Below are 27956 nucleotides of genomic sequence, written 5' to 3'. Positions count from 1 at the left end.
AGAGTTAGATACAGAAATACGTTGTATTCGGTCACCAGAGTGGGACTCTACCCCATGGTAGGCCTCTAACCCATGGCCAGACCAGCAGAGTTTTATCCTGAATTCAAAGGAGACTCCAAGACACTCAGTTAATTGGGCTAGGATTTTATTTACTTCAGGTGTTTGCATTCTACCAGGGGACTGAAATGCAGCACTGAGCTTCAGTACACCTGAGTTTTTAAAGGCAAAAACTACACACAGGTGGTCAAGCAAGTTAGACAAAGCAAGCAAATAGACATACAGGAGCAGAATTGGCATTTAATGGTTACAGACGATTACAATTCTGGTAAACAAGGTAATAATGACTAGAACACATTCCAGGTTTTTCTTTTCAGGTCTCAGACCACACCACATTCCAGGTTTTTACACTCTTCCAAGTTTCACTCCTATCCCCTGAATTCTAGTACCCGGGTATTCAATTCCCCAATTCCTACAATTGTCTATTTCTAGCATTTCCCCAACCCAATGGGGCCTTTTGAGGGGAGTCTGGATGTCACAGTATAGAAGTAGAGAAAAGTCAATTCATCACGGGCATTAAAAAAGACCTAATGTGCCAAAAAAAAAAAAAAAAAAAAAAAAAAGACCTAATGTTTACTCAAAGGCAAACATCTTGTGCTTTAAAAACTGAAATACTGACACAAGTACACATGTAATAAAACATTGACAATAGTGATGCCTCCATACCTTCCCAGAAGCTCTCCTACTTGATCAATTCAGTCTTATTGTGAGATGAAAATCTATAAATTATGTAATCCAAAAGTTAACCTATACAACCAATATGTCAAACACAATTCTCACACTAAAGTGCAAGACATTAAAAGAAGACAATATATTCTACTATATATGAAGTTTCTTCTGCAGCATGTCTTCATTTTAAATGAAGGAAGGTTAGTGTGTTGGATTATTTATTAAGAGACAGATTTAGATTGTATGCTGGGAAGACTTTGGGAAAGATAGCTTTTTAAGTGTCTTAGTTTCCTTGTGGCTAGCTACCTTGCTGAATGGTTCCTTTTTTGTTGTTGTAAAGATTAACTGTGATAGGTTTGGGAGCAAATTGATACGATCCATGAGTAACTGTATCCTGATAGGCATACTCATTTAAACAGGTATTTGCATACCAAACTCCTTTTACAAGGGCTAAGGAAGCCAGGTGTGAAACTATAGTGTCTGGTTTGAGTACGATAAAGATGCAAAAAGGAAAGACTTGTCCTGGCATCCTTTCCTCAACTGAAAGCAGTGTGACATGGGAAGAGATGCCTCCTATTGGAAGTAGAGAGAAGAAATAAGTTCAGACAATCGAAACAATACCAGCCCCATCACAATGAAACTGAGGCAGAGCTTCATAATCCCTGTTCTCAGGCTAGGACTTGAAGACTGAGCCTCTACATTTTCTTAGCCAGGCAGACAAATGTGTCTACTACTGATTGGGCTGAAAGGTAAGGAGCAAGATTCCATTCACTGGGGAGTAGAACCTTTGCCTTGGAGCTTATTGCCAAGACCACAATAGTAGAGATCAAATACCCTCTCCTTAGCCCAGAGCTTGTTGATGAAGCCCTTAGAACTGTTGGGCAACAGGTGTAGACCTGAATCTTCATAGAGCATATGTGTGTTTTAGCGTGTATCACTGTCAAATTTTGCATGTGCCTGATGCATCCTTTAAGACCATGCAAATCCAGCAGTTGTGAGACTCAGGTGTGCACTCAGCTAACATTGCACAAGAAAATAAGGGACTATCTTTACTAGCTCGCCCACAATTTTAGGCAGCACAAAAAATTAGTAACACTCATTCCATGGAGTAAGGAATAGACAGAAAAATGAACACAGGATTTTGCCTTAGAACTCAGTGCCAGAGTAGTGAGATCTAAATTAGGCAGATTCTAAAAGTTTCCTATCCCTAAACTAGTGCCTTTTTAAACCTTAATACCTTAGCTGATTGCAAACTTAATCTAGCCAGCATCACCTATGCCCAATTGTAGTAATCCTGGGTCATGAGCCTGCCTCTGTAGCAGACAGTCCTTATGCTATGCTGGTCTCAGCAGGTGTGGGCTGTGGGTGGGACTCAGGGTTGCAGCACTAGTAGCCCTGGAATTGCTCTTTTTATTCAACCCTGACTCCAGACATGAAAAAGCAAATACTCTTCCACTTGAACTAAAATGACTGTATGCATCAAGTCACTGAGAGCCAGGGGCCAGGACTGTCATGGTATGGCTCTGTGGCCAGCAGAATCCAGCCAGAGCCTCAGTGACTATGAATGAGGCATTGAGGCTTAACCTAACCTCAAATGGAGGCTTGCTAGCTCAGACTAGCCTACTTAGAACATCAAACCTATGGAGGATATGGACACAATTGGGCTTAAGGCACCCCTTGGGACTAAAGCCGAACCAAGCCTTGGACTCTATGCAAACCTGAAATTAGTATGCCATCTAGTGCTGAATTACCAGAAAAGCCTACAGATTTGGAGGAAATAAGCTACATTTTCAAGTCCCTTTAAAAATCAGCGCAAATGCAGATTAAGATGACTGAAATAAATACCCAGTTATTCAGTACACAGACTATGTCAAAGAAATCAAGAGCTTTCAAGGAATCATGACCTTATCTAATGGATAAAATAAGAGTAACCACCAATATCTATGAACTCTAAAAAGAGGAAGTTAAAATTTGCTGTTTTAGAGAAACTAAATGAACTTCAAGCAAAGATAAAGTAGTGATTTGACACTGTAACAGAGAAACTTAGTAATGTGGTATATCATAAAGCTCTGTATTAGTTGCAAACTATTTTTAAGTGTTGAACTGAGAATCTTGAGTAAAGCTATTATTTAATGTTGTTCTGATTTTCACATGTAGCTATTTGCATGTTTGGTTTTTTTACTGTTCAGATCAGGTCAACCTGATGTCTTGTGCATAAATTAAATATAAGGCATTGAATGGTTTGTATATACTTGAAGGTTATAGAAGTGATTAGGACTTGTTGCCTGAGGTATGACTGACTGGGAACCCGACCAATTCTTCTGTAGGAAACAACCAGACAGAGAAAAGATAACATTAAAGAAAACAAAATCTTGTTAATCCATCAAGAATCTTCAAATAGTGGCAATATATGGAAAATGGAAAAATTAAAGATAAATTGAGTGCTGATGCTATTTTTTGCCTTGATAGCATTTTTCATAACCTGAGAATGTTTCATGTTTATTTACATTGTTTCATGAAAATGCAGATATAGAAGACAAAGACAGAAACCATACAATTATGCAATATAACAGAGGAAATTGCCTATAGCTAGGACTCCAAAGTGTTGGACCCTTCATACACTACTGGCCTATATAATGAAGGAGTTGTAATGGCTAATGCTAAGGTTGTCTTAGCTACTTTTAAATAATGTTATAACTTCACAAAAGCATAAAATGGCAACAAGGAACTTGTTAAAATGTAGGGAATATTAGATTAAAACGTATTTGAGAGTAAAGTCACTTTAAGGCTCTCGGTTACTTCATATTTATTGTAGACAAGACAGCATGTCTCTAACATCTAAAAGTCAGTAGTAAAGTATGATGGTGAGACAAAAAAAAATAAGAAATTATTCAGATCTTGACAATGCCATATAAGCAGTTTAGTTAATTATCTTTGTCTATGTTTCATTCATAAAAATGTGGTTAATAGTCACCAACTCACACCACTACAGAGTTAAATGCAGCATTATATATCAGTGATATTCCCAGCACACATTTCTAATTTCTAGGATTTGGAAGATTTTTATATGATGATATAAAACATTGGGGGAAAAAACATAGGAAACAGAGATTACTAAAACATATTCAAAAGCACCTTTTTATGCAACATGAGTAACATGGACTCACACAAGTACATTCCAACATATTATTTTTATTATCAGGACAAAATAAAGATAACGCTGAAACACACATATGCTCCATCAAGATTCAGGTCTACACCTGTTGCCCAACAATTCTAAGGGCTTCATCAACAAGCTCTGGGCTAAGGAGAGGGTATTTGATCTCTACCATTGTGGTCTTGGCAATAAGCTCCAAGGCACTCAATGAAGATAATTCAAAGAAGAGGTTGTTTTTTTTTGTTTTTTTTTTTACACAGAAGTTGATTTCTTGGGTAAAACCTAAAGGATGGAAAGATGATAGTAGTGGGATGTAGACGAAAAGATAAGTGTATAATGAGAAAAAAATTCTAGAGATAAGAAACAGAAGGAGCACAAAAGCAATTCAAGGAAGCCGTCTTTCCACTTTTATCCACCACCAAAGGCTTTACCAGGTGTAAAAATGTTATTACTAGCTGTGCAACTCTGGTGTGCTCTAAGGAATGCAGCCAGTCTGAGCAGACATATCTGAGAGACTTATCTCTAATTAACCAGCAAGAAAATGGAGGCATAGATCAATTGGTAGAGTGCATCTCAGTGAAAAAGCCAAATGAGAGAGGAGGGCCCCAGTTAAAAAACCTCAGTAATTGCACACATGCAACAACAACAAAAACAATTGTCATGATGGGCACCAGTGGGTCATGCATATAATCCTAGGTATCTATTCAGGAAGCAGACATCTGAGGATCACAATTCAAAGCCAGCTCAGGCAGGAAAGTCCTTAAGTCTCTTATCTACAATTAGTCACCAAAAAGAACAGGAAGTGAAGCTGTGTCTCTAGTGGTAGAGTGCTAGCCTTGAGCAAAAGTGCTCAGGAACAGCACTCAGGCCCTGAGTCAAACCCCCAGGAACAGCACCGTGTGTGTGTGTGTGTGTGTGTATGTGTGTGTATGTGTATATATATATACATACATTATACATATACATATACATATACATATACATATATGTATGTATATATACTTATTACTGACGGGGAGAAGAATCTTACTGGAAAAGAGCCATAGCCAAGGCTGAACATGCTATTCCATTAAGCTCAGTCACCTTATTCATGATTTACTATTTAGAATTAAAATTGTTTGCTCCTTTTCTGTCACAATTAGGATACTTCAAAGGCTGTACTCACATAGACACAGAGACACACACAGACACACAAGCACACACACAATGATCAGTCTATCACTATGCAAATAGTAAGAGCAGCTGGACCAACAGGAAAGTGGACTAATTTTTTTTTCAAATCCTTCTATAACATAAACTCTGAGATTATTTAACACAATGAGCCTCTGTCAGAAAAACAGCCAATAATGACCTAAAAAAAATCGTGCATAAAATTCACTGGTAGTATAGCCATCATTTTAAGTTTTGCTTATAAAAGCTTTGATTAGCATTGCTTCTGCATTCCAAATTTGAGCCCTGTGGCTAACCTAATTTTGTGCTTCAAGCATCAGCATGAAGACATCTGTACTTCTTAGTGAGCCATTATCATTAGTCCAACTTAGAGGAAAAACTACTTTAACTTGGAACATTGCCTGTAGTTCATTACCCTTGATGTAAGAACAGGAAGATTCTTCCCCACTTAGTTCAAACTCCTAGATTATATCAGTTTGCCTCTGGGTTTCTAACAAATCAACTTCCTTTCCACAGATGTGTAAAATATTTATAGCCTACTAATGATGATAATTTAGGATTAAAATGCCCTCTCTTCAAAATATATTTTCTTCTATATATATAGATAACTGACATTCATACCCAGACCAAGTATAATTTGACTCACATTTCTCAGAATTAAAAAATATATATTTCAATAGCTAATAATCTCAAAGGAAGAAATAAGTTACCAGTCTTCAAATTGGGTAATATTCAACCAAAGATCTGGGTTAGTTCTTTTGTAGAGTATCACTTAATAAGAGAATAATCTACATGACTGTTGATCTTGCAAATGGAGATTTTTGAGGTCCGGAGTTCAATTCCCAACAAGAAAAAGTAAACAATAATTTAAAATTTTATCATTTGCTTATCAGCATTTATACTACCCGTCAATAGCTTTCGTTAGTCTTTGTATGTTTGTTTTCAGTGGCTTGTCCCAAAGCTTTGAACTTGCTAGGCAGTCGCTCTACCACTAAAGACTACAGCTATGAAAATGCTGTTAAGTTCTGAAGAAAACCACCTACCTGGGTAAGCACACTGCAGCAGAGCTATTGATTTGCCTCCAGGAGCAGCACACAAGTCCAAAACCTTCTCTCCATCCTTTAATTCCAGTGCCAGCACTGGCAGAAGAGATGCAGCATTAAGGAGATAGTATTTTTTCAGGCTCCCAATCTGATGTCTTTCTGAAGGCATTCGGCTAGGAATTCTACTAAAGTAACATTTCATAGATTTAGGGTAGTAGGATAAAGATCCTTCAATGAGTGGACAATAGCCCTTCAAATGTAACTCCTCTTCTAGTGCAGTAGGATAACTGAATCTGTTGAAGAGGACAGCATGTTGCCACAATGCTGGAGATATGAGAATATCTCTAGAAACAGAAAGAGAAAAAAGTATTAATAGGGTGTATGAGGTCTTGGGTTTACACTTCATTTGCAGTGATTTTTCAGTCAGGATCAGTCTCCCAAACTTTTCCTTTTGCTCCATAAATGGCTCCAGCAAGCACGGTATGATCCTGTCTTTATTTAAATTTTGGTTTTATTGTTACTTCTAATAAAAAGAATTTTCAACACTAAAATATCATAATTACTGCCTTTGACTTTTTATATACTGTACAAGAAGGGTATGCCTCAGTTTCAGCTCTCTGAAGAAAATAAATGTTACTAAAGCTTTCTTTTTTCCAGTCTTGGGCCTTGGACTCAGGGCCTGAGCATTGTCCTTGGCTTCTCTTTTGCTCTAAGACTGGCACTCTACCTCTTGAGCCACAGCGCTATTTCAGGCTTTTTCTGTTTATATGGTGCTGAGGAATCAAACCTAGTTCTTTGTGCATTCTAGGCAAGCACTATACACTAAGCCATATTCCCAGCCCACTATAATATGTTTCAGGGCCGATCTTAACTGTATGTCATTCTTTGCATAAGAAGTGTTTTTCTTAGGCAAAATTTATGACCAGATGCTATGGTTAGAAATATTATGATAACAAAACTTTGTTGAAGGAATGAATATTAAAGTTTCCCTCTTCCAAGGATAAAAAGAATGAAAAGCTAACTACAGTGAACTCTACAGTATTAGAATTAATGAAGTGATGAGAGGCTCAGACGATACAGATCCAAGGATGATTGAAAAATCATTTATAGACTGATGGTGCAGGCTTGCCCCCAATAGCTTTACTTTAATTTGTATTTGGTCCAACAATTAGATCAAGCTCACATCAGCTGACAGATGATGCAGCAGGAAATATTTCATTTATTTACTAGCTGACCTTTCTGGCTGAGTTATTTGGGAGCCTCATTAACCATGGTCAATTAAATAAATTCCAGCTGCTGTGCACCCTGGAGTTGCCTGTGTAAGAAATGGCTGTATTAAAATGTAACACCTGTGACTCATGCATGCCATGTGAATTTCAATTTAGGTCCAATATGTGCTTTTTCCATTCACTGCTTCTTGCTTACTATGGATGGAGCCACGGTAATTTCCTGGCATTTCTGTTTCAAGTACTTTTCAGGGTAAGAACTTTCATGCTCATGAATGTCTGTAGAAAAAAAACTACTGAATCCTACCTGGAGCTATTGATTCGGTAAATCTGATGCAGGACCTGAAATCTGTACTTCGAATAGGTTCTTAAATAAAACTATTTTTAAAAAAAATGCACTTCAACGGGAACCTGTGACTCACATTATAAATCATATGATTGTGTATCCCACTCTTACTATCTAAACTCGATAAAAATTTATTCAGTGTTTGAGAGTCATGTATAACTGAGAACTGGTCAGAAATATTATTGAATTTATGAAGACTACAATGGGTTGATCTATATCATATACCTTATAAACAATATGTTTGTATGTTAGGATTTGTATTGTATGCTAATAAATGTTTTGTATTTGCATTGTTAATAAAGACACTTTCAAATATACTATCAAAAAGGATTAATATCTAGTCATTGCTCATTTTTTCTTCTTTGGTTTGGAACTTCAAAAGCTATTCTAGGGGGCTGGAGATATGGCCTAGTGGCAAGAGTGCTTGCCTCGTATACATGAGGCCCTAGGTTCGATTCCCCAGCACCACATATACAGAAAATGGCCAGAAGTGGCGCTGTGGCTCAAGTGGCAGAGTGCTAGCCTTGGGCAGGAATGAAGCCAGGGACAGTGCTCAGGCCCTGAGTCCAACCCCGGGGACTGGCAAAAAAAAAAAAAAAAAAGCTATTCTAATAGTTAATAAAATAATTGTGTATACAGATACTTATAGTTAATAAAATAATAATATGACAATTGTATATAGAGTATCCTTTGATTATAAATATATTAAATGCATCAAACTTGTACAAAGCACATCATATATAGTCTTTGAATTCTACCGTTTTTTCATTTGTTTACATTTTCTTTCATCTCTTAGAAAATGTTTAATTATTGTTATTAATTTTATTACTTTGTTATGCTATTCAGAGGATTGTTAGTGTAGGAACACTACTGATTTTTGTATGTTCAATATGCTAACTGAACAAAATAAGAAAGAAATTCTAGGTAATAGCACATCCACATCCACTAGAGGTGTGAGGAAGAATGTACAATTAGGGAATTAGCAGTACTATGTGACTATGGCAAGGGATTACATAGCGCAAGTATCATATGTTCAAATTAATATATATATATATATATATATATGTAGTGGGGAGGCCAGATCTGCCCAGTGCCATCAATAGCTGTGGAGGGACTTCAGGTTGACTCCAGCTCAGATTAGAGCAGAAGCCAACTCCATCTCCACTAAGCCCTCCCCCACCCTATTCAGGGAAGCTCCCTTTACTATGTAGATTGACTACCTGAGGCCTGGGAGCTTCAAGGGAACCTGTGTCCTCCTCTTTATTATGATAAGTTATGTAGATTAACCACCTGAGGCTTGGGAGCTTCAAGGAAACCAGCTATGAATAGGCATATCCGCCTGCATCATGTGAGCCCCGCCAAATCCATGCGTCAATTCTAACTAGAATGATAGGTTAGTTCAAATGAATATTATGAGACAGACTGTAACTCTATTGGCCACCTGCGTGCGGCCTAGCATGCTCTGTAAGTGTTGTATCTTCATTGGTCACCTGCGTGTGACAAGTTTGTCTGTGATGTTTGCCTTATAACCAGGCTGGAAGGCCACACGGGGGCGGTCCCAGCTCCCGAGTCTGGGCCGCCCAGGTGTGTACAAGCCCAGCTCCCGAGTCTGGGCTCCACACGTGGTCGGCAGTTTCGGCTCCCGAGTCCGGGCTGCGACCAAGGCCTGTCGGTTCACTTTTTGTTCACTTTTTACTTCCCCAATAAAACTGTCTTTTTGTCACCTTGTAGCTGGAGACTGTGTGGTGGACTCTTGGGAGAACCAGGAATCCCTTCCCTTGGGGGGAACCCTGTTTCATTGTAGCGAACCCCCACTCTACTTCATATTGGTGCATGGGCCGGGAAGGGTCCTTAACCACAATATTTTGTTGGGGAAGACGCCCAGGTGAAGAAAAGGAACCTCCGGAGGAATGAGGTATGTGTAGGGCTGCCTGAGCAGGCCCGTTTTTAGGGCCGCCGAAGTGGGCCCATTCGTAGAGTGCACTGGCTGTAAGGGCCGTCTGCATGAGTGCACTGGCCGTGGAGGCCGTCTGTGGGGCTGCCGAGTGGGCCCGTCTGTAAGTGCACTGGCTGTAAAGGCCGTCTGCATGAGTGCACTGGCCGTAGAGGCCGTCTGTGGGTCTGCCGAGTGGGCCCATCTGTAAGTGCACTGGCTGTAAGGGCCGTCTGCATGAGTGCACTGGCCGTGGAGGCCGTCTGTGGGGCTGCCGAGTGGGCCCGTCTGTAAGTGCACTGGCTGTAAGGGCCGTCTGCATGAGTGCACTGGCCGTGGAGGCCGTCTGTGGGGCTGCCGAGTGGGCCCGTCTGTAAGTGCACTGGCTGTAAGGGCCGTCTGCATGAGTGCACTGGCCGTGGAGGCCGTCTGTGGGGCTGCCGAGTGGGCCCGTCTGTAAGAGTGCACTGGCTGTAAAGGCCGTCTGCATGAGTGCACTGGCCGTGAAGGCCGTCTGTGGGGCTGCCGAGTGGGCCCGTCTGTAAGTGCACTGGCTGTAAAGGCCGTCTGCATGAGTGCACTGGCCGTGAAGGCCGTCTGTGGGGCTGCCGAGTGGGCCCGTCTGTAAGTGCACTGGCTGTAAGGGCCGTCTGCATGAGTGCACTGGCCGTGAAGGCCGTCTGTGGGGCTGCCGAGTGGGCCCGTCTGAATCTGAAGGTGCACCGTCTGTAGGCCTAAGACAGAGAGAAGCTGGACGCAGCAGAGCTCTCTAAGGCCGGGGTGGTCAAGGGACGCCTTGACTCCCTTCTGGAAGTCCTCATTGGGGAGGACATGTATAAATTTTGTAAAAAAATCAGCAATTCTGACCTTGTTCCCTGTTCGGCACGTGGTCTTGTCTATCTGTGTTTGTTCACACTCCTACTCCTGTTTGCTAGTGCTATGATTGACTTTCCTCTACAGGGAAGCATGGAACGACCAAAATCCACTGAGGAACTGCTCCTCTACCTGTGTCTGTTCTTAGTTTTGCTTTTGGTAATTGTTGCTATCAGATGTGTTTTACAGGAAAATATGGGACGACAAGTGGCTTCTGCTGAGAAACTCCCCCTAAACCTGATCTTAGAACATTTTAAAGATTTTGAGAAGAGAGCAAAGTTATCTGGTGATTGTGTCTTCCCTGGAAAACTGACTACTTTCTGCCAGCTGGTATGGCCCACCCTCTGTACTGGGTGGCCCCCAGAAGGCACCTTTAATCTCTCACTTGTTTATGAATCCCAGGCAATGATTGTCAGCGACCGAGAATATCTGGACCAGGTTCCCTACATCGTAGCATGGCGCTATTTAATAGAGGAACCTCCAGAGTGGCTGAAACCCCTTTTGCCTCCCGAGAATACCTCCACTGTTTTGGCTTTGAAATCACGGCCGCCGCTGCTTCCTAAACAGCTGAAGGGCATGCTGCCTCTCCCGCCGGAGGAGGAGGAGGAGGAGGATATCTTGCTCACACCCCACTCAATCCCCCCGCGCGTCCGCCATAGGGTGCCTATTGACCTCTCCCTCAGGGAGTCAGATCAAGTCCTCTTGAGTCCATCCCATACTCGCTCTGGCTCTTCATATGGGGAGGCTGGAGGAAGGGACAGGAGAGAGACTCGCCCCTCAGCCCACCAAAGTAGGGATCCCCTTCCTCCCCCTGCTGCACTCCCACTTAGACAGGTGGGACCCCCTGAAGAGGGCCAGGCTCACCCTTATGAGGTTCATGTCCCCTTTGCTTCTAATGATCTATTAAATTGGAAACAACAGAACCCTCCCTTCTCAAAGAAGCCTCAGGCACTAACCTCTTTGTTAGAAACTCTCTTTATGACTCATCGACCCACCTGGGCCGATATCCAGCAACTCCTGGACATCCTCTTCACCACTGAGGAGAAAGACAGGATTCTCCGGGAAGCCAAGAAGCTGGTCCCAGGAAACAACGGCAGGCCATCGGAAGACCCCCTTGAGATAGAGGAAGCCCTGCCCTCCCGGAATCCGGACTGGAACCCGAATTCATCAGCAGGTAGGGAGCGGCTAAAGGTTTATCGCCAGACTATTCTGGGTGGTCTCCGGGCTGCTGGAAAGCGCCCTATGAACTTGTCTAAAGTAGGGGAAGTAAGACAGGGAATGGATGAGTCCCCAGCAGCCTATTTAGAAAGGCTTCTTGATGCTTACCGTACTTATACTCCTATAGACCCAGAGGCTGAGGAAAATAAAAAGGCGATTAATGTAGCATTTGTGGGACAAGCAGCTCCAGACATTAGAAGAAAGATTCAGAAGATTGAAGGGTTTGAAGGAAAAAATTTGTCAGAGTTAGTGGAGATTGCCATCAGAGTTTTTGACAACAGGGATTCTGCAGAAGAGAGACAGGTTAGGAAACTGGCTAAGATTTTTGCTATCTCCCAAGAGGAACAGAAGAGGAAAACAGGCTCTGAGCCCCGTGAGAGAAGACTATGGAGAAGTAGAAGTAAAAGTAGGGAAAGAGCGTGGATGTTAGAGAAGGATCAGTGCAGCTACTGCAAGAGGAAAGGGCATTGGAGAGGAGAATGCCCAAAGAGAAGGGAAACCAAAACACTGGCCTTGGATGATTGACAGAGTCGGGGCTCTCCCCTCCCAGAGCCTAGGGTAACTCTAAAAGTGGAGGGAAAACCGGTCAGATTCTTAGTGGACACTGGAGCAGACATGTCTGTTTTAAAGCAGGCCTTAGGGCCGATGACCAACCAAAGGACAAAAGTACAGGGGGCCACGGGATCCAAAAGTTATCAATGGACTACAAGTCGAAAAGTGGACTTGGGCAAAGGAACTGTGACCCATTCCTTTTTAGTTATGCCTGAGTGTCCATACCCCTTGTTGGGGAGAGACTTATTACACAAATTGGGAGCACAAATCAAGTTTGAGGCGACACAGATTAAGGTTGACTTGAAACCCCCACAGGAGAATCAGATCCTAGAGCTATCACTGCCAATAGCCCAAGAATATGTTCTGCACCAGGCCAATGAAAACAGTTGCCCTCTCAAACTCCTCCAGGAGCTCCAAGAGAGGTTTCCCCAAGTGTGGGCAGAAACCAACCCGCCAGGCCTGGCTGTCCATCAGAGCCCAGTGCTGGTCCAGCTGAGGGCTTCTGCTGAACCTGTGAGAGTGAGACAGTACCCCATGGCCTCAGAAGCAAGAGAGGGGATCAGGGTCCATATCAACCGCCTCCGACAAGCGGGGATACTGGTCCCGTGCCAGTCGCCTTGGAATACACCACTTCTTCCTGTAAAGAAGGCAGAGACAGGCGACTATAGGCCGGTGCAAGACTTGAGAGAAGTAAACAAGAGGGTTGAAGACATTCACCCAACTGTACCTAACCCATATACTCTGCTCAGCATGCTTGACCCCAAGAAACAGGTTTATACAGTCCTAGACCTGAAGGATGCCTTCTTCAGCATCCCGCTGGCGAAAGCCAGTCAGCCCCTATTTGCCTTCGAGTGAGCAGATCCAGAGAATGGATGCCAAGGACAACTGACCTGGACCAGGCTGCCTCAAGGGTTCAAGAACTCCCCCACCATCTTTGATGAGGCACTGCACACGGACCTCCGTGAGTACCGACTCTCTTTCCCCGAGGTTTCCTTGTTACAATATGTGGATGATTTGTTGATAGCTGCAGAAACAGAGGAGATCTGCTTACAAGCTACTGAAGGGCTCCTAAAGGCGCTACAGGAACTTGGCTACCGGGTCTCAGCAAAGAAGGCCCAGCTGTGCACCAGGAGAGCCACATATCTCGGGTATGATCTCGAAGGGGGATTCAGGACCTTGTCGAGCTCCAGGAAACAAGCAATCATGCAGATCCCCACTCCCAAGACAAAGAGGCAAGTAAGAGAATTCTTGGGAACTGTGGGGTACTGTAGACTCTGGATTTTGGGGTTTGCTGAAGTAGCACGGCCCTTATATGAGATTACCAAAGGGCCAGGAGAAAATATTAGATGGACAGAAGAAGAGGAACAGGCATTCCAGACCCTTAAAAAGCAGCTAGTCTCAGCTCCAGCCCTGGCCATCCCGGATATCCACAAACCTTTCCACCTATTCGTGGATGAAAAGGCTGGAGTGGGAAAAGGCGTGCTAACTCAGAAGTTAGGACCCTGGTATCGGCCAGTGGCCTACTTATCAAAAAAATTGGACCCTGTTGCATCAGGATGGCCTACTTGCCTTAGGATGATTGCAGCAACAGCTCAGCTAGTCAAAGACTCTAACAAGCTAACATTGGGGCAGGACCTAGTGGTAACTACTCCGCATGCAGTTGAGAACTTGTTGCGAAGCCCCCCGGACCGGTGGATGTCCAATGCCAGGCTAACACAGTACCAGGCCCTGTTGCTCAATCAGCCTAAAGTGACTTTCCGAGCTTCCACAGCCCTCAACCCTGCTACCCTGCTGCCAGACACTGATCAGACAGTGCTGCACGACTGTGCGGAGGTTGTGGCCCATGTCCACAGCATTCGACCAGACCTCACAGATGTCCCGCTACCAGACGCGGAAAAGACCATGTTCACCGATGGGAGCAGCTACGTGATGGACGGAGTAAGGCTAGCGGGAGCAGCGGTCGTGGAAGGGGACCAGGTCATCTGGGCTGAGCCGTTACCAGTGAGCACCTCAGCGCAAAAAGCTGAGCTCATTGCCCTAACCCAAGCTCTGACGCTGGGAAAGGACAAGAAGGTCAACATCTATACGGACAGCAGGTATGCATTTGCCACTGTACATGTACACGGGGCCATTTATAAGGAGCGCGGGCTGCTGACAGCAGAAGGCAAAACCATCAAAAACAAAGAACAGATATTAGGCCTACTTCGGGCCATATGGTTGCCAAAGGCAGTTGCTGTAATGCACTGCCAAGGACATCAGAAGGGAAACTCAGAGGAAGCAAAGGGGAACCGGAGAGCGGATGAGGCTGCACGGGAAGTGGCTACAAGAGATAGGGGCCCGATGGCATTAGCCCTTCTCCCAACGCCAGCCCTCCCAGAGAAGCCCCAGTATTCTTCTAAAGATCAAAAGTTTCTCCAGTCTCTTCACAATGTAAGTGAAAAGGGAAACTGGAAACAGACTCACAGTGGAAGAATTATTCTTCCACGAGCATTAGGACAGACTCTCATTAAGCAAATACACCAGGGAACCCATCTAGGAAAGAGCAAGCTAGCGGAATTAATCCGCCGGTTCTACTATATACCTGAAATGGACAAAATGCTAGAGGATATTACCAGCCGGTGTGTGCCATGCCAGAGGACAAATGCTGCTGGTGGAGTAGCTGTCAAAGGAAGGAGGGAAAGAGGAACGGTGCCAGGAGCCTATTGGGAGGTAGACTTTACTGAGGTAAAAACAGGCAAGTATGGATGTAAGTACCTGCTAGTTTTTGTAGACACCTTTTCAGGATGGACAGAAGCTTTCCCAACCAAGTGGGAAACAGCGCAGACTGTAACGAAGAAGCTGCTAGAGGAGATAATTCCCAGGTTTGGACTCCCAGTGGCCATAGGCTCGGACAATGGCCCTGCTTTCATCTCTCAGGTAACCCAGCTTTTGGGTAAGTCATTGGGGATTAATTGGAAATTACATTGTGCCTATCATCCCCAAAGTTCAGGTCAGGTAGAGAGGATGAATAGAACTCTAAAGGAGACCTTAACCAAATTGACCCTTGAGACTGGCGAAAACTGGACGGCCCTCCTACCATTTGCCCTTCTGCGGGTACGCTGTACACCATACTTTAAGGGCATCACACCTTATGAGATAATGTTCGGGAGGCCTCCTCCCTTATGCCCTAAGCTTGGTTCTGAAGCCATAGCTGAATTGTCTAACCAACATTTGTTACAGTCCTTACAGGCCCTGCAGAGAATCCAAAATGAACTTTATTCCCAGATCAAGGCCGCTCATGAGAAGCTGCCTAAAGATGCCCCAGCCTTACACCCTTTTGTGCCAGGACAGGTGGTGTGGGTAAGGCGACATAAGACTGAGTCCTTGGAGCCTCGCTGGAAAGGCCCCTACACTGTAGTCCTGACCACTCCGACTGCTGTCAAGGTAGATGGCCTAAAGACCTGGATCCACGCTTCCCACGTCAAAGCAGCTAACCTGACCAAGGAGGACAAGTGGAAGGTGGTGCAATCTGGTGATGACCCACTAAAATGGACATTTGTAAAACATTTGAACTAGTAATGTTCTTGTGACTTTGATAAAGAGTAAGAATGGACGAGTTTAAGATGGAACTTGGAGTTTGAGCATTACCAAATTTTTGGAGGTTTATTACATTGTCAAAAGAGGAACTGAGGAAAAGACTTTAAAATCAAAAATGCATTTCCAGTCTGTCTATAGGCATTTTTGTAACAGTTTTCAACAGACCCACACAGGACAGGTGATTCCTTAGCAAGTTCCAGGTAAGAGCATACTTAAAAACTATTTCTGTGTGGACCACCTTGTTGCTTTAATTGGAGTAAAGTGGCCTCTTATATGACTCACTGATCTGAAATCTGCGGTTCAAAGCCAGCCCGGGCAGAGAAAGGTCCCTGTGAGAGTCTTGTCTCTACTCAGCCAGCAGAGTGCTGGGAACAGAGCTGTGAGTTGCTTTGAGGCTCAAAGTGGTAGAGTGCTAGTCTTGAGCTGGAGAGCTGAGGGACAGCACTCAAGCCCTGAGTCCAAGTCCAGTGACGGACCAAGAGAAATGCCAAAGGTGCATTTACCTCTGAGTGGAAAAGTCACTCCTGGGACAAATGGAGCATCCAGAGGCAGCAAGCCACTGCTTGGATGGCAGAGACAGTGTCAGATCTCAGAGTCACCTGTGTTTGGCCTATCAAAAGTTAACTGGAGCCGGGAGGTCCTAAAAGAATGGTTTATAAGCATGCCTTTCTAAATGCCCATGTCTTTCTACTGGGCAGGAACTTGCCAGTCATCTGTGATAGTGGGTAGTAAATCTAAGATACTGGGGAGACATTCTTCCTGTGGTAACCTTCCCACTCCTCTAAGTTAACTGGAGTTGAGAAAAACATGCGTGGCAGGCTACAGAGTCACTCCCAGGAAATGCTTGGAGTGGGAGGTGTATCCAAGTGTATTAGGGTGTCCAGATGAACTAGGGTGCGACCTCAGAGGAGGTATGCCAGTTACCTAGGTAACTGGATGGAGACTTAAAACAGGTGAGAACACCTGTAGCTGTCCTGGGGGTGGACCTCATAGATGACCAGGTTCTTTCTGGGTACAAGCCTAAGAGCAGCAGTGACATCACACTGGCTCTTGTATCATGCTTGCTCTCCCCAGAAACCTGTGGATGAAACCATGTTACAGTCTAGGCAAAAAGCTCTTAGAGAAATCAATGATTTGATTTTCATGTACAAGAAAAAAACGGGGGAATGTAGTGGGGAGGCCAGATCTGCCCAGTGCCATCAATAGCTGTGGAGGGACTTCAGGTTGACTCCAGCTCAGATTAGAGCAGAAGCCAACTCCATCTCCACTAAGCCCTCCCCCACCCTATTCAGGGAAGCTCCCTTTACTATGTAGATTGACTACCTGAGGCCTGGGAGCTTCAAGGGAACCTGTGTCCTCCTCTTTATTATGATAAGTTATGTAGATTAACCACCTGAGGCTTGGGAGCTTCAAGGAAACCAGCTATGAATAGGCATATCCGCCTGCATCATGTGAGCCCCGCCAAATCCATGCGTCAATTCTAACTAGAATGATAGGTTAGTTCAAATGAATATTATGAGACAGACTGTAACTCTATTGGCCACCTGCGTGCGGCCTAGCATGCTCTGTAAGTGTTGTATCTTCATTGGTCACCTGCGTGTGACAAGTTTGTCTGTGATGTTTGCCTTATAACCAGGCTGGAAGGCCACACGGGGGCGGTCCCAGCTCCCGAGTCTGGGCCGCCCAGGTGTGTACAAGCCCAGCTCCCGAGTCTGGGCTCCACACGTGGTCGGCAGTTTCGGCTCCCGAGTCCGGGCTGCGACCAAGGCCTGTCGGTTCACTTTTTGTTCACTTTTTACTTCCCCAATAAAACTGTCTTTTTGTCACCTTGTAGCTGGAGACTGTGTGGTGGACTCTTGGGAGAACCAGGAATCCCTTCCCTTGGGGGGAACCCTGTTTCATTGTAGCGAACCCCCACTCTACTTCAATATATATATCTTATAAGTGATGGGCTGTCACTGAAGGACTTAAGAATGAAAGCCTTATCATACTTAAAAACATGTACTGTAGGTACAAAAGCAGAAACCTTCAGAAACACCTAAATAAAATTAAGCCTTGAATAAAATAAATACAATCCGGATCCCTGAAGACCTACACCCAAGTGCACAAAACTGAATTTTCTATAACAAGGTTATTTTTCTGTTGGTTTATGTGACAGGATCTTGGTATATGTAGCCCAGGCCGACCTCAAAACACTATCATTCTTCCTGGCTTCTCGGATTACAAGTACATGCTGTCATGCACAGCCTGGAACAAGAATCTTTAGCCTTTACTAGTCTTGGTATGTACTGTCCTTCTATCAGATGATCTACCTTTCCGTGCGGGGTTTTACTGACCTCAAGAAAGCCTTTCCACCAAGTATTCAATCCATCTCTTTCACCTTACACTGACAATATTAACAAAAATTTTGAATTGATATTTGCTGTACTTTTTTTACTGTTTACTTCGTAAAAACACCAGTGAGACTTTCATGACATGACAACTTACCCAAGATCCTGTTGCTAGCAGACAGAGTATCTGCTATAAAAACAGTGTGACTTAAAACACTAATATGAATGGTTCCCAGTGAGACCCTAGCACTGCAGCATTAAGGGTACACAGAGGGGAGCCCCAGAAAATTCCTATCCAAACTCACTTACTGAAAAAGGCCCTGAGCCCCAGCAGTAGACCTATTGCATACTTAATAGCCATTCCCGAAAAAGCTATACGATCAACTAAATGAAGGGACTACAGCACAGGCTGATGAGCAAGCACAGCTGTATTTTAATGTGGTTCTCAGAGTAAAAACAGGGACTCTTAAGTTACAGGTCTGGATTGAGTACAAGATACATGGTAATTGTTCTAAGGTCTGAGCCTAGTAGCTAAATGGCATTCCACCTTATTGCTGATCTCCTAAAATACACACAAAGAACAACAGGTAGAAGAGATTCCAGTAGGAAGGTTCATGATAGCATAGCCTGAAGCTACTCTACTTAACTGTTCTCCAAGACAGAACAAGTCCAAGTATATCAGCAGTGATTAGATCTGAGAGCCACAGGTCAGTTATCTACGAATATTTAATCACCGAAACCATTTTGAAAAAGACAATTTACTGCACATTTAAAGTTGACTTTAAAACCCTCACCATAAGTTTAATGAAATTTTCAGAATTTTGAGAAAACTTGATACATTAATGCTAGAAATAGAACCTATAACCTCACATGTTCTAGGCAAGCACTTTATCACTGAGCTACACAATTCCAGGGAACACTACCTAGTGTGTGTGTGTGTGTGTGTGTGTATGTGTGTGTGTACACATGCCAGTACCACCTTAAACTTAGGTCCTCAAGGTCTGGATCACCTTTTTCACTTGTAGCTGGCAGCTAATGTTCTACCATTTGAACCAAGCCTCCACATAGTACTTTATTGGTTAATTAAAAATAGTGTTTCAGATTTTTCTGCTCAGGCTGGCTTCAAACTGCTTCTTCTCTTAGTCTCCTGAATAGTGAGGATTACAGATAGAATTACCACCACCCTATTTGTCACCATTTCTTAAAATGCATCCAGAGAAACTTAAGTATAAGATTTTCATATGCATCATTTAAAAGTCATATTCTGACTCTTCTTTAACAGACAGAAAATTTTACATACTTCTTTTCCTGGTTTTATTTATATTATATTTTTTCCTGTAGCTTCATATTAATATATACGTGTGTGTAAATGTATGGGTATAGCTAAAAAATGGCTGAATAAATTCATAATCATTCCATAATACTCTACATACACACAACAGGTAATATTAAATTTGCTTTCCTTAGTGAACTTAAAACTTGGAGTTGTAAAATATCTTATTTCCAGATTCAATAATTTAAAATTTAAGCATAAATGGATCAAAGTAATTTAGAAATCTGATCCTTAACTATTAAGTAGAATTAATTGAATACTTTGCTATGGTTTTTCTAAACTGGAAAATGCAGTAGCAAAGTCAAGAAGGTATAAGAATGTTTTTCTTTGTAAATGTGGGAATAGAAGACCTGGAGAAAGGCAAGTTGGGGAAGTGTTGATGTTCTAAGGAGAGGAGAGCAATTTGGATTTGTAGAAATCCAGGAACTACAGAAATGATCCTACAGACCTAGGGCCACATAATCTTTGATAAGGGAGCCAAAATTCTCACATGGAAGAAAGACAGCCTCTTCAGCAAATGGTGCAGGCAGAACTGGCTATACACGTGTAGAATACTAAAGTTAAATCCATATATATCGCCCTGCACCAGAATCAACTCCAAATGGATCAAACACGTCAAGGTAAGAGCCAATACCCTCAGAATATTACAGGAAGGGATAGGGGAAGGACTAGGGCTCCATGGAACAGGTTGAAACTTCCTAAATAAAGATTCAGAAACACAACAAATCAAAAAAAAAAAAAACTGGATAAATGGATTAAATTAAACTTCAGAGCTTCCACATGACAAAGGACATAGCTAGCAAGATAAATAAAGCCCACAGATTGGGAGATCTTCACTAGCTATACAACGGACAAGGTCCTCAAATAAAAAATATGCCTAGAACCCAAAAATTTAAACCCCCCAATAACAAATCTTCAAAGAAACACCCACCCCGATTAATAAGTGGGCTAAAGAATTAAAAAGAGGGGCTGGGAATATGGCCTGGTGGTAAAGTGTTTGCCTCATATACATAAAACCCTGGGTTCAATTCCTCAACACCACATTTATAGAAAAATGTGGAAGTGGCACTGTGGCTCAAGTGGTAGAATGCTAGTCTTGAGCAAAAAAGAAGCCAGGGACAGTGCTCAGGCCCTGAGTTCAAGCCCCAGGACTGGCAAAAAAACAAAAGAATTAAAGAGTCTTCTCTGAATAGGAAGAATGGTCAATAGACACACGAAGACATATATGTTTAACATCTCTGGCCATAAAAGAAATGCAAATCAAAACTATATTTAGATTACACCTCACCCCAGTTAGAATGACCATTATCAAGAAATCAAATAATAAAACAGATGCTAGTGGGGATGTGGCCAAAAGGGAACACCATTACACTGTTGTTGGGAGTGTAAACTTGTTCAACCATTCTGGAAAGCAGTATGGAGGTTCCTCAAAAGATTAAACATAGAGCTCCCCTACAACCCAGCAATCCCACTCCTGGACATTTACCCAAAGGGTCACAAGGCCACATTAAAGATACCAGCACAACTATGTCCACTAAAGCATTATTTATCATAGCTAAGATATGGAACCCACCCAGATGCCCCTCCGTAGATGAATGGATCAAGAAAATGTGAGATGTATATATACAGATGTATATATACATATATATACACACATATGTATACACACACACACACACAAATGGAATTCTATCTTCCGTCAGAAAGAATGACATCACTCCATTCGTAAGGAAATGGGAAGACTTAAATCATCTTAAGTGAAGTCAGACCCAAAGAAATTTAGGCTTCATTGTTTCCTCATTTGTAATAATTAGTGTATTTCTAGGATACTCCCAACAGAGAATTACAATAGCTCAATAGCTATGTACATATACCTATATAAAATGTAACAATTGAAATGAACTCCAAGATATGGAATCAAGGGGCTGGGGATATAGCCTAGTGGCAAGAGTGCCTGCCTCGGATACACGAGGCCCTAGGTTCGATTCCCCAGCACCACATATACAGAAAACGGCCAGAAGCAGCGCTGTGGCTCAAGTGGCGGAGTGCTAGCCTTGAGCGGGAAGAAGCCAGGGACAGTGCTCAGGCCCTGAGTCCAAGGCCCAGGACTGGCAAAAAAAAAAAAAAAAAAAAAAAAAGATATGGAATCAAGACTTTTTTGTTGTTATTTAATGTACTGTGTGTAGTTATTTCTTTTTTCCTTGTGTTTTTTTTTCCCCCTTTGATTTACCCATTGATGTTACTGTTTTTGATACCCTATGTCTTCTATATATGTTTACCTGATTGGGGAAAGGGGAATCACAAAATGGTGAGACAAAGGACCAAGGGAGAACCAATGCAACAGTTATACTCACAAGAAGCTATGTTGGAAATAAACTTTACAACTTGGGGTGGGGGAGAGCATCAGGGGGAAGGGAATGCAGGAGAAAACGGAGGGGGTACCAATGTTTGAAAAGAAATGTACTCATTACCTTACTTATGTATTTGTAACCTCTCAGTATATCAACTTTACAATAAAATAAAATTTTGAAGAAAAAAACGCAGGTTTTGTAAGTTGAGTACTGAAATTTGATGTGCCTGTATTTCCTTCATCATTCTGTAGCATGTTTCACTATTGGGTTATGCTTACCTCCAATATGCTAAATCATTATTGTCTTCTTGTCAACATTCATTCATTCTTTAAAGTAGATTTTAGCCAGGTACGAGTGGCTCATGCCTGTAATCCTAGCTACTCAGGAGGCTGAGATCTGAGGATGTTTCCAGCCCAGGCAGGAAAGTCCATGAGACTCTTATCTCCAATAAACTACTCAGAAAATGCCAGAAGTGGCTCTGTGACTCAAGTGGTAGAGCGCTAGCCTTGAACACAGCCTTGTATACACACACTAGATTTTAACCATATATTAGGCAACTCTAAATATAAAGTAAAAAAATAAATGCTTTAGTCACACAGGAGCAGATGAACTGATTGAACACTGAACTTTCACAGGTATATAGAACCATCGTATTCTCTGTCCCTATGACTAAGTGCCTGATCTCCTGAGTAAGTTAATAGTAAATCAGCAGTAAATTAATATTAAGGTAAGATTTTATGAATAATTAACATTTATTTTGTTTACAAATCTTTATTATTATCAGCCTAGGATTAAATTTACGATCCTGTGCATTCTACCACTGAACTACACTTAGAACTGCACAATTAACAAAATTCAAAAAATTAAAAATTTAAATCTAGTAAATTATAATCTTGAAAAAATAGATATCTGGTCACTCATTATTTGGTTGTGTGATTTTTCATTTAACATTTTGGTGACACTATTTTCTCCTATTCTCTTCTTTTCTCCTACTTTCCTATTGATAAGAGATATGCAGTCCTATATAGAAATCAGCGGGAGACCAAAAACATTTTATCTAGAAACTGCTAAACTGAACTGGTTCAAAATTAGCAGTTTCCTGTTAATTGTTACAACTAGCCACTAGAGGGTGCTCATTCAATCATTTTATTATGTTCTTTGTAAATTTAATTTTACTGTCAAGGTGATGTACAGTTATATACATAAAGGTAGTGAGTACATTTCTTGTCAAACTTTTTACCTCCTCCCTCATTTTTCTCCCACCTTCCCTCCTCTCCAATCCCCACCCCCAAGTTGTGCAGTTTGTTTACAACATATTTATTGTCTTTTAAGTATTGCTGTTGCATTGGTTCCCCCTTTGTCATTTGTCTCACCATTTTGATGTCTGGTTTAGCAAGAATAAATGGATTCATGGAAATGCACAATAGTATGTTTTCAATCCACTTTATTTTTAGTATTCAGAATTTCTAATAATGAAATGAGGGTTTTCTATTCTTTCTCTGCAAGATTTCTTCCTTATTACACATAGGAGAGATCAGCAAGGAAGTTCTGAGTGAGCACTTGTGTTTTAGGCCAAGACAGCCATAGACTAAAAGAACAGATTATAAGAACTCTCCAATATTGGAAGATATGCACACACTCCAGAGTTTTGGATCCCAGGCCTCTCATACCAGCACAAATGACATAAACTTTTGATCATTGTTCTTACCACTGACTTTAAAAGCTCCACAAAATTGCTGCTTTATAGGGTTTTGCACAAATTTAGGTTGTAAATGTGAATAAAGCTAACACAGGACAACATAGAAATCTAGTTATTAGTTAATTTCTCTCTGCCACATTCTACCACCTTATACAAATCTGGTGATACTATCTAATCATGCAATTATTTTCCTCTTGTCTTCATAAACTCAGGTCATTAAATGTTTTTGCTTATTTGCTTTCAATAGAATAAATAAAATTTCCATGAACTACAAACTTCATCCAAATATGAGCTGTATTCATTGGCCCATGTCTTAGGTTGTCTGTCTGAAAATAAAAATAACTACATCTTACAGGGTTGTACAGAGAATTGTTATTAGTTTTACAGGGAGGATACCACTACTGGATATATGTAGTAGTTGTTAAAATAAGCAAAAAAAGAAAAAAAAAAGAAAGAAGCAGGAAACTACAACTATTATAATATGCCCTGTGAAGGCCTATGTAAATAGTGGCTGTCGAGTTAGAAAGGAATTCCAAATTAAAAATAAAATTATTATGCAGAAGCAACAGCCTTTTTTTAAAAATTTGACAGGAAAAAGTGTTGTGTGATACCATATAATTTGGTAGTCACCAAGGTAACTCTCACTTCTCACACCAACTACACAATTTGAAGAACCCCCTAGGACTCTCAGGTTTGACTAGACTCTAGGACACACTGAAAACTCCTGTATTTACAACTATGGCTATGATTTATTATAGAAAAAGCATATAAGTTGTAGGCGGTAGCATGCATAACAAGCATGAATTTGAGTTCAAACTGCAGTACCACAGATAAGACCCAAGACCCACTTTTTTTCACAGTAATATGTGAAAATATGCATAGGAGCATTGCCACTCAAAGATGCTCAATAAGCTCTGATGTCCAGTGTCACGGAGACCCAGAAAGGCAGACATAAGTCAACTGTCTTATACCTTTTATTTTCCAACACCTGTGGAAAGTTGAGCTGATATGTATGGTAACTTTCCAGACAAATCACATTGTTGGGACAATAAGGTATGCTCAAGCTCTCCAGTAAGCATGACTCTTATCAGGTAAGTTTTAGGGGCTTAGATATCACCTCCATAAAGGTGAGGAGAAATGTTGGACTTACATCTGAATAAGGCGCATTCTTTGTTTTTATTACAAAAGTCGTGAAGGTGTTGAAGAAAAAAAGAGATAATCAGATTAATGGTCATATCTTGGAGATAACATATGCAAATATCCAAAGCAAGGAGAAAAATGATATGCTTTTCAGTTTGCTGAATATAACAACTAATTGTAATTTTTAAAACACTTAAAGGTAGGAAAATGATACTAGAAAGAACTGCATGGCTTGAGACAATAAAATATTGAGTAAAGTTTAAAGTTTTCCTTTGGAAGTAAAGAATTGGCAGGTAACAGTAGTGCGAAAGTTGAAATCAGGTAAACTTGAACCTTAAAGGGTCTATCAGAGGTTGAATGGCCAAGAAAGAACACTACAAAACAGCACAATTCACTAAAACTTTCTACTAAAATTACTGAGTTACTACTATCTAGACAGGGAAAAATAATAAAACAGCCAAGTTCTGGTGAAACTAAATAGATTTACTTAAAAGCACAAAGTGTATGTGTGTGTGTGTGTGTGTGTGTGTGTGTGTGTGTGTGTGCATTCTTGCTAATTAAGCTATCTTCTATTTTAAATTACTTTCTGAAAAAGCCTTTATTTTGCTTATAGCAAATTTAGTACACATTTATGCAAAACTTAAATTAACATAAAATCACAACAAAAAGGTAGATGAAGCAGAAGGCACAGCTAATTAAATGGGTTTAAGGTTCACCAGTCATTTTGTTTGGGTCAAACAATAATTTATTAGTCTGCTCGAGCATAATGAATACAAAAATAACTGATTACAGGGTATGAGTAGCCAAGTTTTCTTTTAAATCTACAGATGAAATATCTCTTGAAATCTTTAATCATCCAAGCATGCTTTAATGACATTCCAGGTAGGAACAACAGCACAGAACAAGGGTTAGTAGTGGGAAGTCTTGGGTTGGAGAACATAGGCACAATTCCCAGCTCTGCTATTTACTAGTTGAGTTAACATGGTCAAGTTAACTTTAATATCCTTAGATGAAAAATGAGAAGCAATTCTCACATAGTACATCTGAAAAGCATTTAAGTCAGCATTGTCTGGCACAAAATAAGAAATCAAGATGTGTGATTTGGAGATACATTCTATCATTGCATACTGAAAACTTTATGAATTCATTACACACTTCCATTCCTCCTTCTCTGTGACAGAAGATAATCATATTGAAATCTAGCTATTAAAAAACCCTCTATATACCTTCTCATATTTATTTCATATTTTACCTATTCATAATTTATTTCACGTTTGTCTCCTAAATAGCATAATTTCTTCTAAAATTATTTTAAAACATGTCAGGTTTTATTGTCTTTATTTACCAAGACTTAATCTTTGTTATAAAAGTTAAAGCTATTCTGTATACAGAAGAAACACTTTAAGTTGATTCAAGAGACCAAGTAAAATGACTATGTAACTACTGTTTGAACCATTATCCAGATCTGTAACTTTTTCCCCTTATGAAATCATGAGTTGAGTTTTGCTCCTAATTTTTAGAATGGTGCATATTCTTTGCTGTACCTAGAATCTGCTTTCTTTTGCCAAATTAACACTTGTTAAGTCAGTAAGACCTTGCTTTTGCTCAGGCCTTCACTTTGACAAATAAAACAAGCTATATGTGCCTGCTTTTATCACACTCATCAAATTACAGGTTTACATTGTTATAACCATGCCTCCTTATAACACTAGAAATCCAGACCCTAAGACTGTCTTGCTGTTTGCATAACAGTGGGTATTATAAATCATATATTTAGTGGTAAAAGCCCATACAGTAATAGGTGAACAGGAACACTCAGTAGACAAGTCAAATGTCTCAATTTTATGCATTTTTATAGTATGCTTAGTATAACACACTTAATCTATATGTTAAACAGACATACTACGAAATAAATATTGATTAAAGAATGACTATTGTTGCATGTTGGCTTTTTTGTTGTTTTGTGGGCTGTGGGGGCTTAAACTGGGGTCCTAGACACTATCCCTGAGTTTTTTGCTCAAGGATTGGGCTCTACCATTTTGATCCACAGAGCCACTTCCAGATTACTGGTAGTTAATTGGAGATTGGGGTTTCATTGACTTTCTTGAATGTGCTGGCTTTGAACCCTCAGATCTCAGCCTCTAAACAGCTAAGATTACAGGCAAGAGCCACTAGAGCCCAGCTTTTACATCATTTAAAAATTTCATATACTACTGAACGTTTTAACATTGTTTGTGATAACTTTTCAAACTTATATGTTTTATAGCGCAAAGCAATTGCTCAAGTGGACATAAAGTTTGCTTATTATCACCAATTTTCCTTTTCTGCTTATGATTACCCTATCATTCAAACTATTTCCTACTAGTTTCTGCTTTCAGGTTTAGAGTCTACCCTTTATCCTCAATGCATTCAATCGCCCAGAAGTTATGCTACATCCTCTTTCCCACTGTTCATTCAGAGCATCAAGAGATTTTACTAACCTTACTGTATTCCAGGAATCTCCAAGTTCTTTGGAATACTGATTCTCAAAATGATCCAACACAACTTTGCAAATTTGTTTTGCAAGCTTCCCCTCTGATTTTGCTCTCAGCTAAGACGATAAGAAAAAAGATGCTGACACTCAATGATAATAGTACAAATTTATTGATCTTCAACAGTAGGGTGGTCTTTTTATTTTTAGGAACATTTTAAATGATACTATTGACACTTGGCTACGGAAGCAGTATATTACCTAGAACAAAACTGTTATCTACTTAAGAAAAGCAGGGTTTCTCAAACTGATCGTTGTCCAAATGTGAAGTATAGGTTAGAAGTGGAACCAATCGTGCCAACAAAATTCTATCAAGTAGAACAAAATTAATTTAACAAAACCAAACCCAAAACCACTGTATACGTTACTCCTAGAGGCAGCTTCTTGCAAGACTCATAGGAACGCTACTACCTTTGCAACATTTCTACAAACCTAAGGTTATTCCAAAACCTCGTTTCTCCTTGGAAATCGTTACAACTGTTTCACTTATTCCTTAAGGAAAAGCGTTCCTTTCGAGGTCCAAAAAAACGTAATGAGAACTCTGTCCTTTGTGTCCCAGGGCACAGCAGCGACGAAGAGAACTCCCAGCGGCCGCCCTCGGGGCGCGCAGGCTGAGTTCAAACTACGGGAAGCTACGAATGGCCGGCGGGCTGGGCTGATCGGACTCTGGATGATAGGGAAGAGTGCTAGGTGGAGACCTCACCGAACACTCGAGCGCAGCAGGAGCGCACGACTTTATTCCAGGGCGCTTCG

At 41.3% G+C, this 27956-nt stretch overlaps 1 protein-coding gene across 3 annotated transcripts in view; it reads right to left on the bottom strand.

Annotated features, from left to right (window-relative positions):
• Nucleotides 1–27956, bottom strand: part of Nsun3 (NOP2/Sun RNA methyltransferase 3) — a 52224-nt gene that overhangs the window by 23999 nt on the left and 269 nt on the right. For 2 of the 3 annotated variants that reach the window (XM_048346464.1, XM_048346466.1), the window contains exons 2-3: nt 27154–27263; nt 6097–6440 (exon numbers count right to left, since the gene is read on the bottom strand). In XM_048346464.1, coding sequence (XP_048202421.1) covers nt 6097–6440; nt 27154–27263 — 454 coding nt within the window. The remainder of the gene's footprint in view (nt 1–6096; nt 6441–27153; nt 27264–27956) is intronic. The other variant, XM_048346465.1, reaches the window with a different exon arrangement.

This window comes from Perognathus longimembris, chromosome 5, assembly GCF_023159225.1.
Source record: "Perognathus longimembris pacificus isolate PPM17 chromosome 5, ASM2315922v1, whole genome shotgun sequence".
Classification (NCBI taxonomy): Eukaryota; Metazoa; Chordata; class Mammalia; order Rodentia; family Heteromyidae; genus Perognathus; species Perognathus longimembris.
This window is presented reverse-complemented; position numbering and strand designations above follow the sequence as displayed.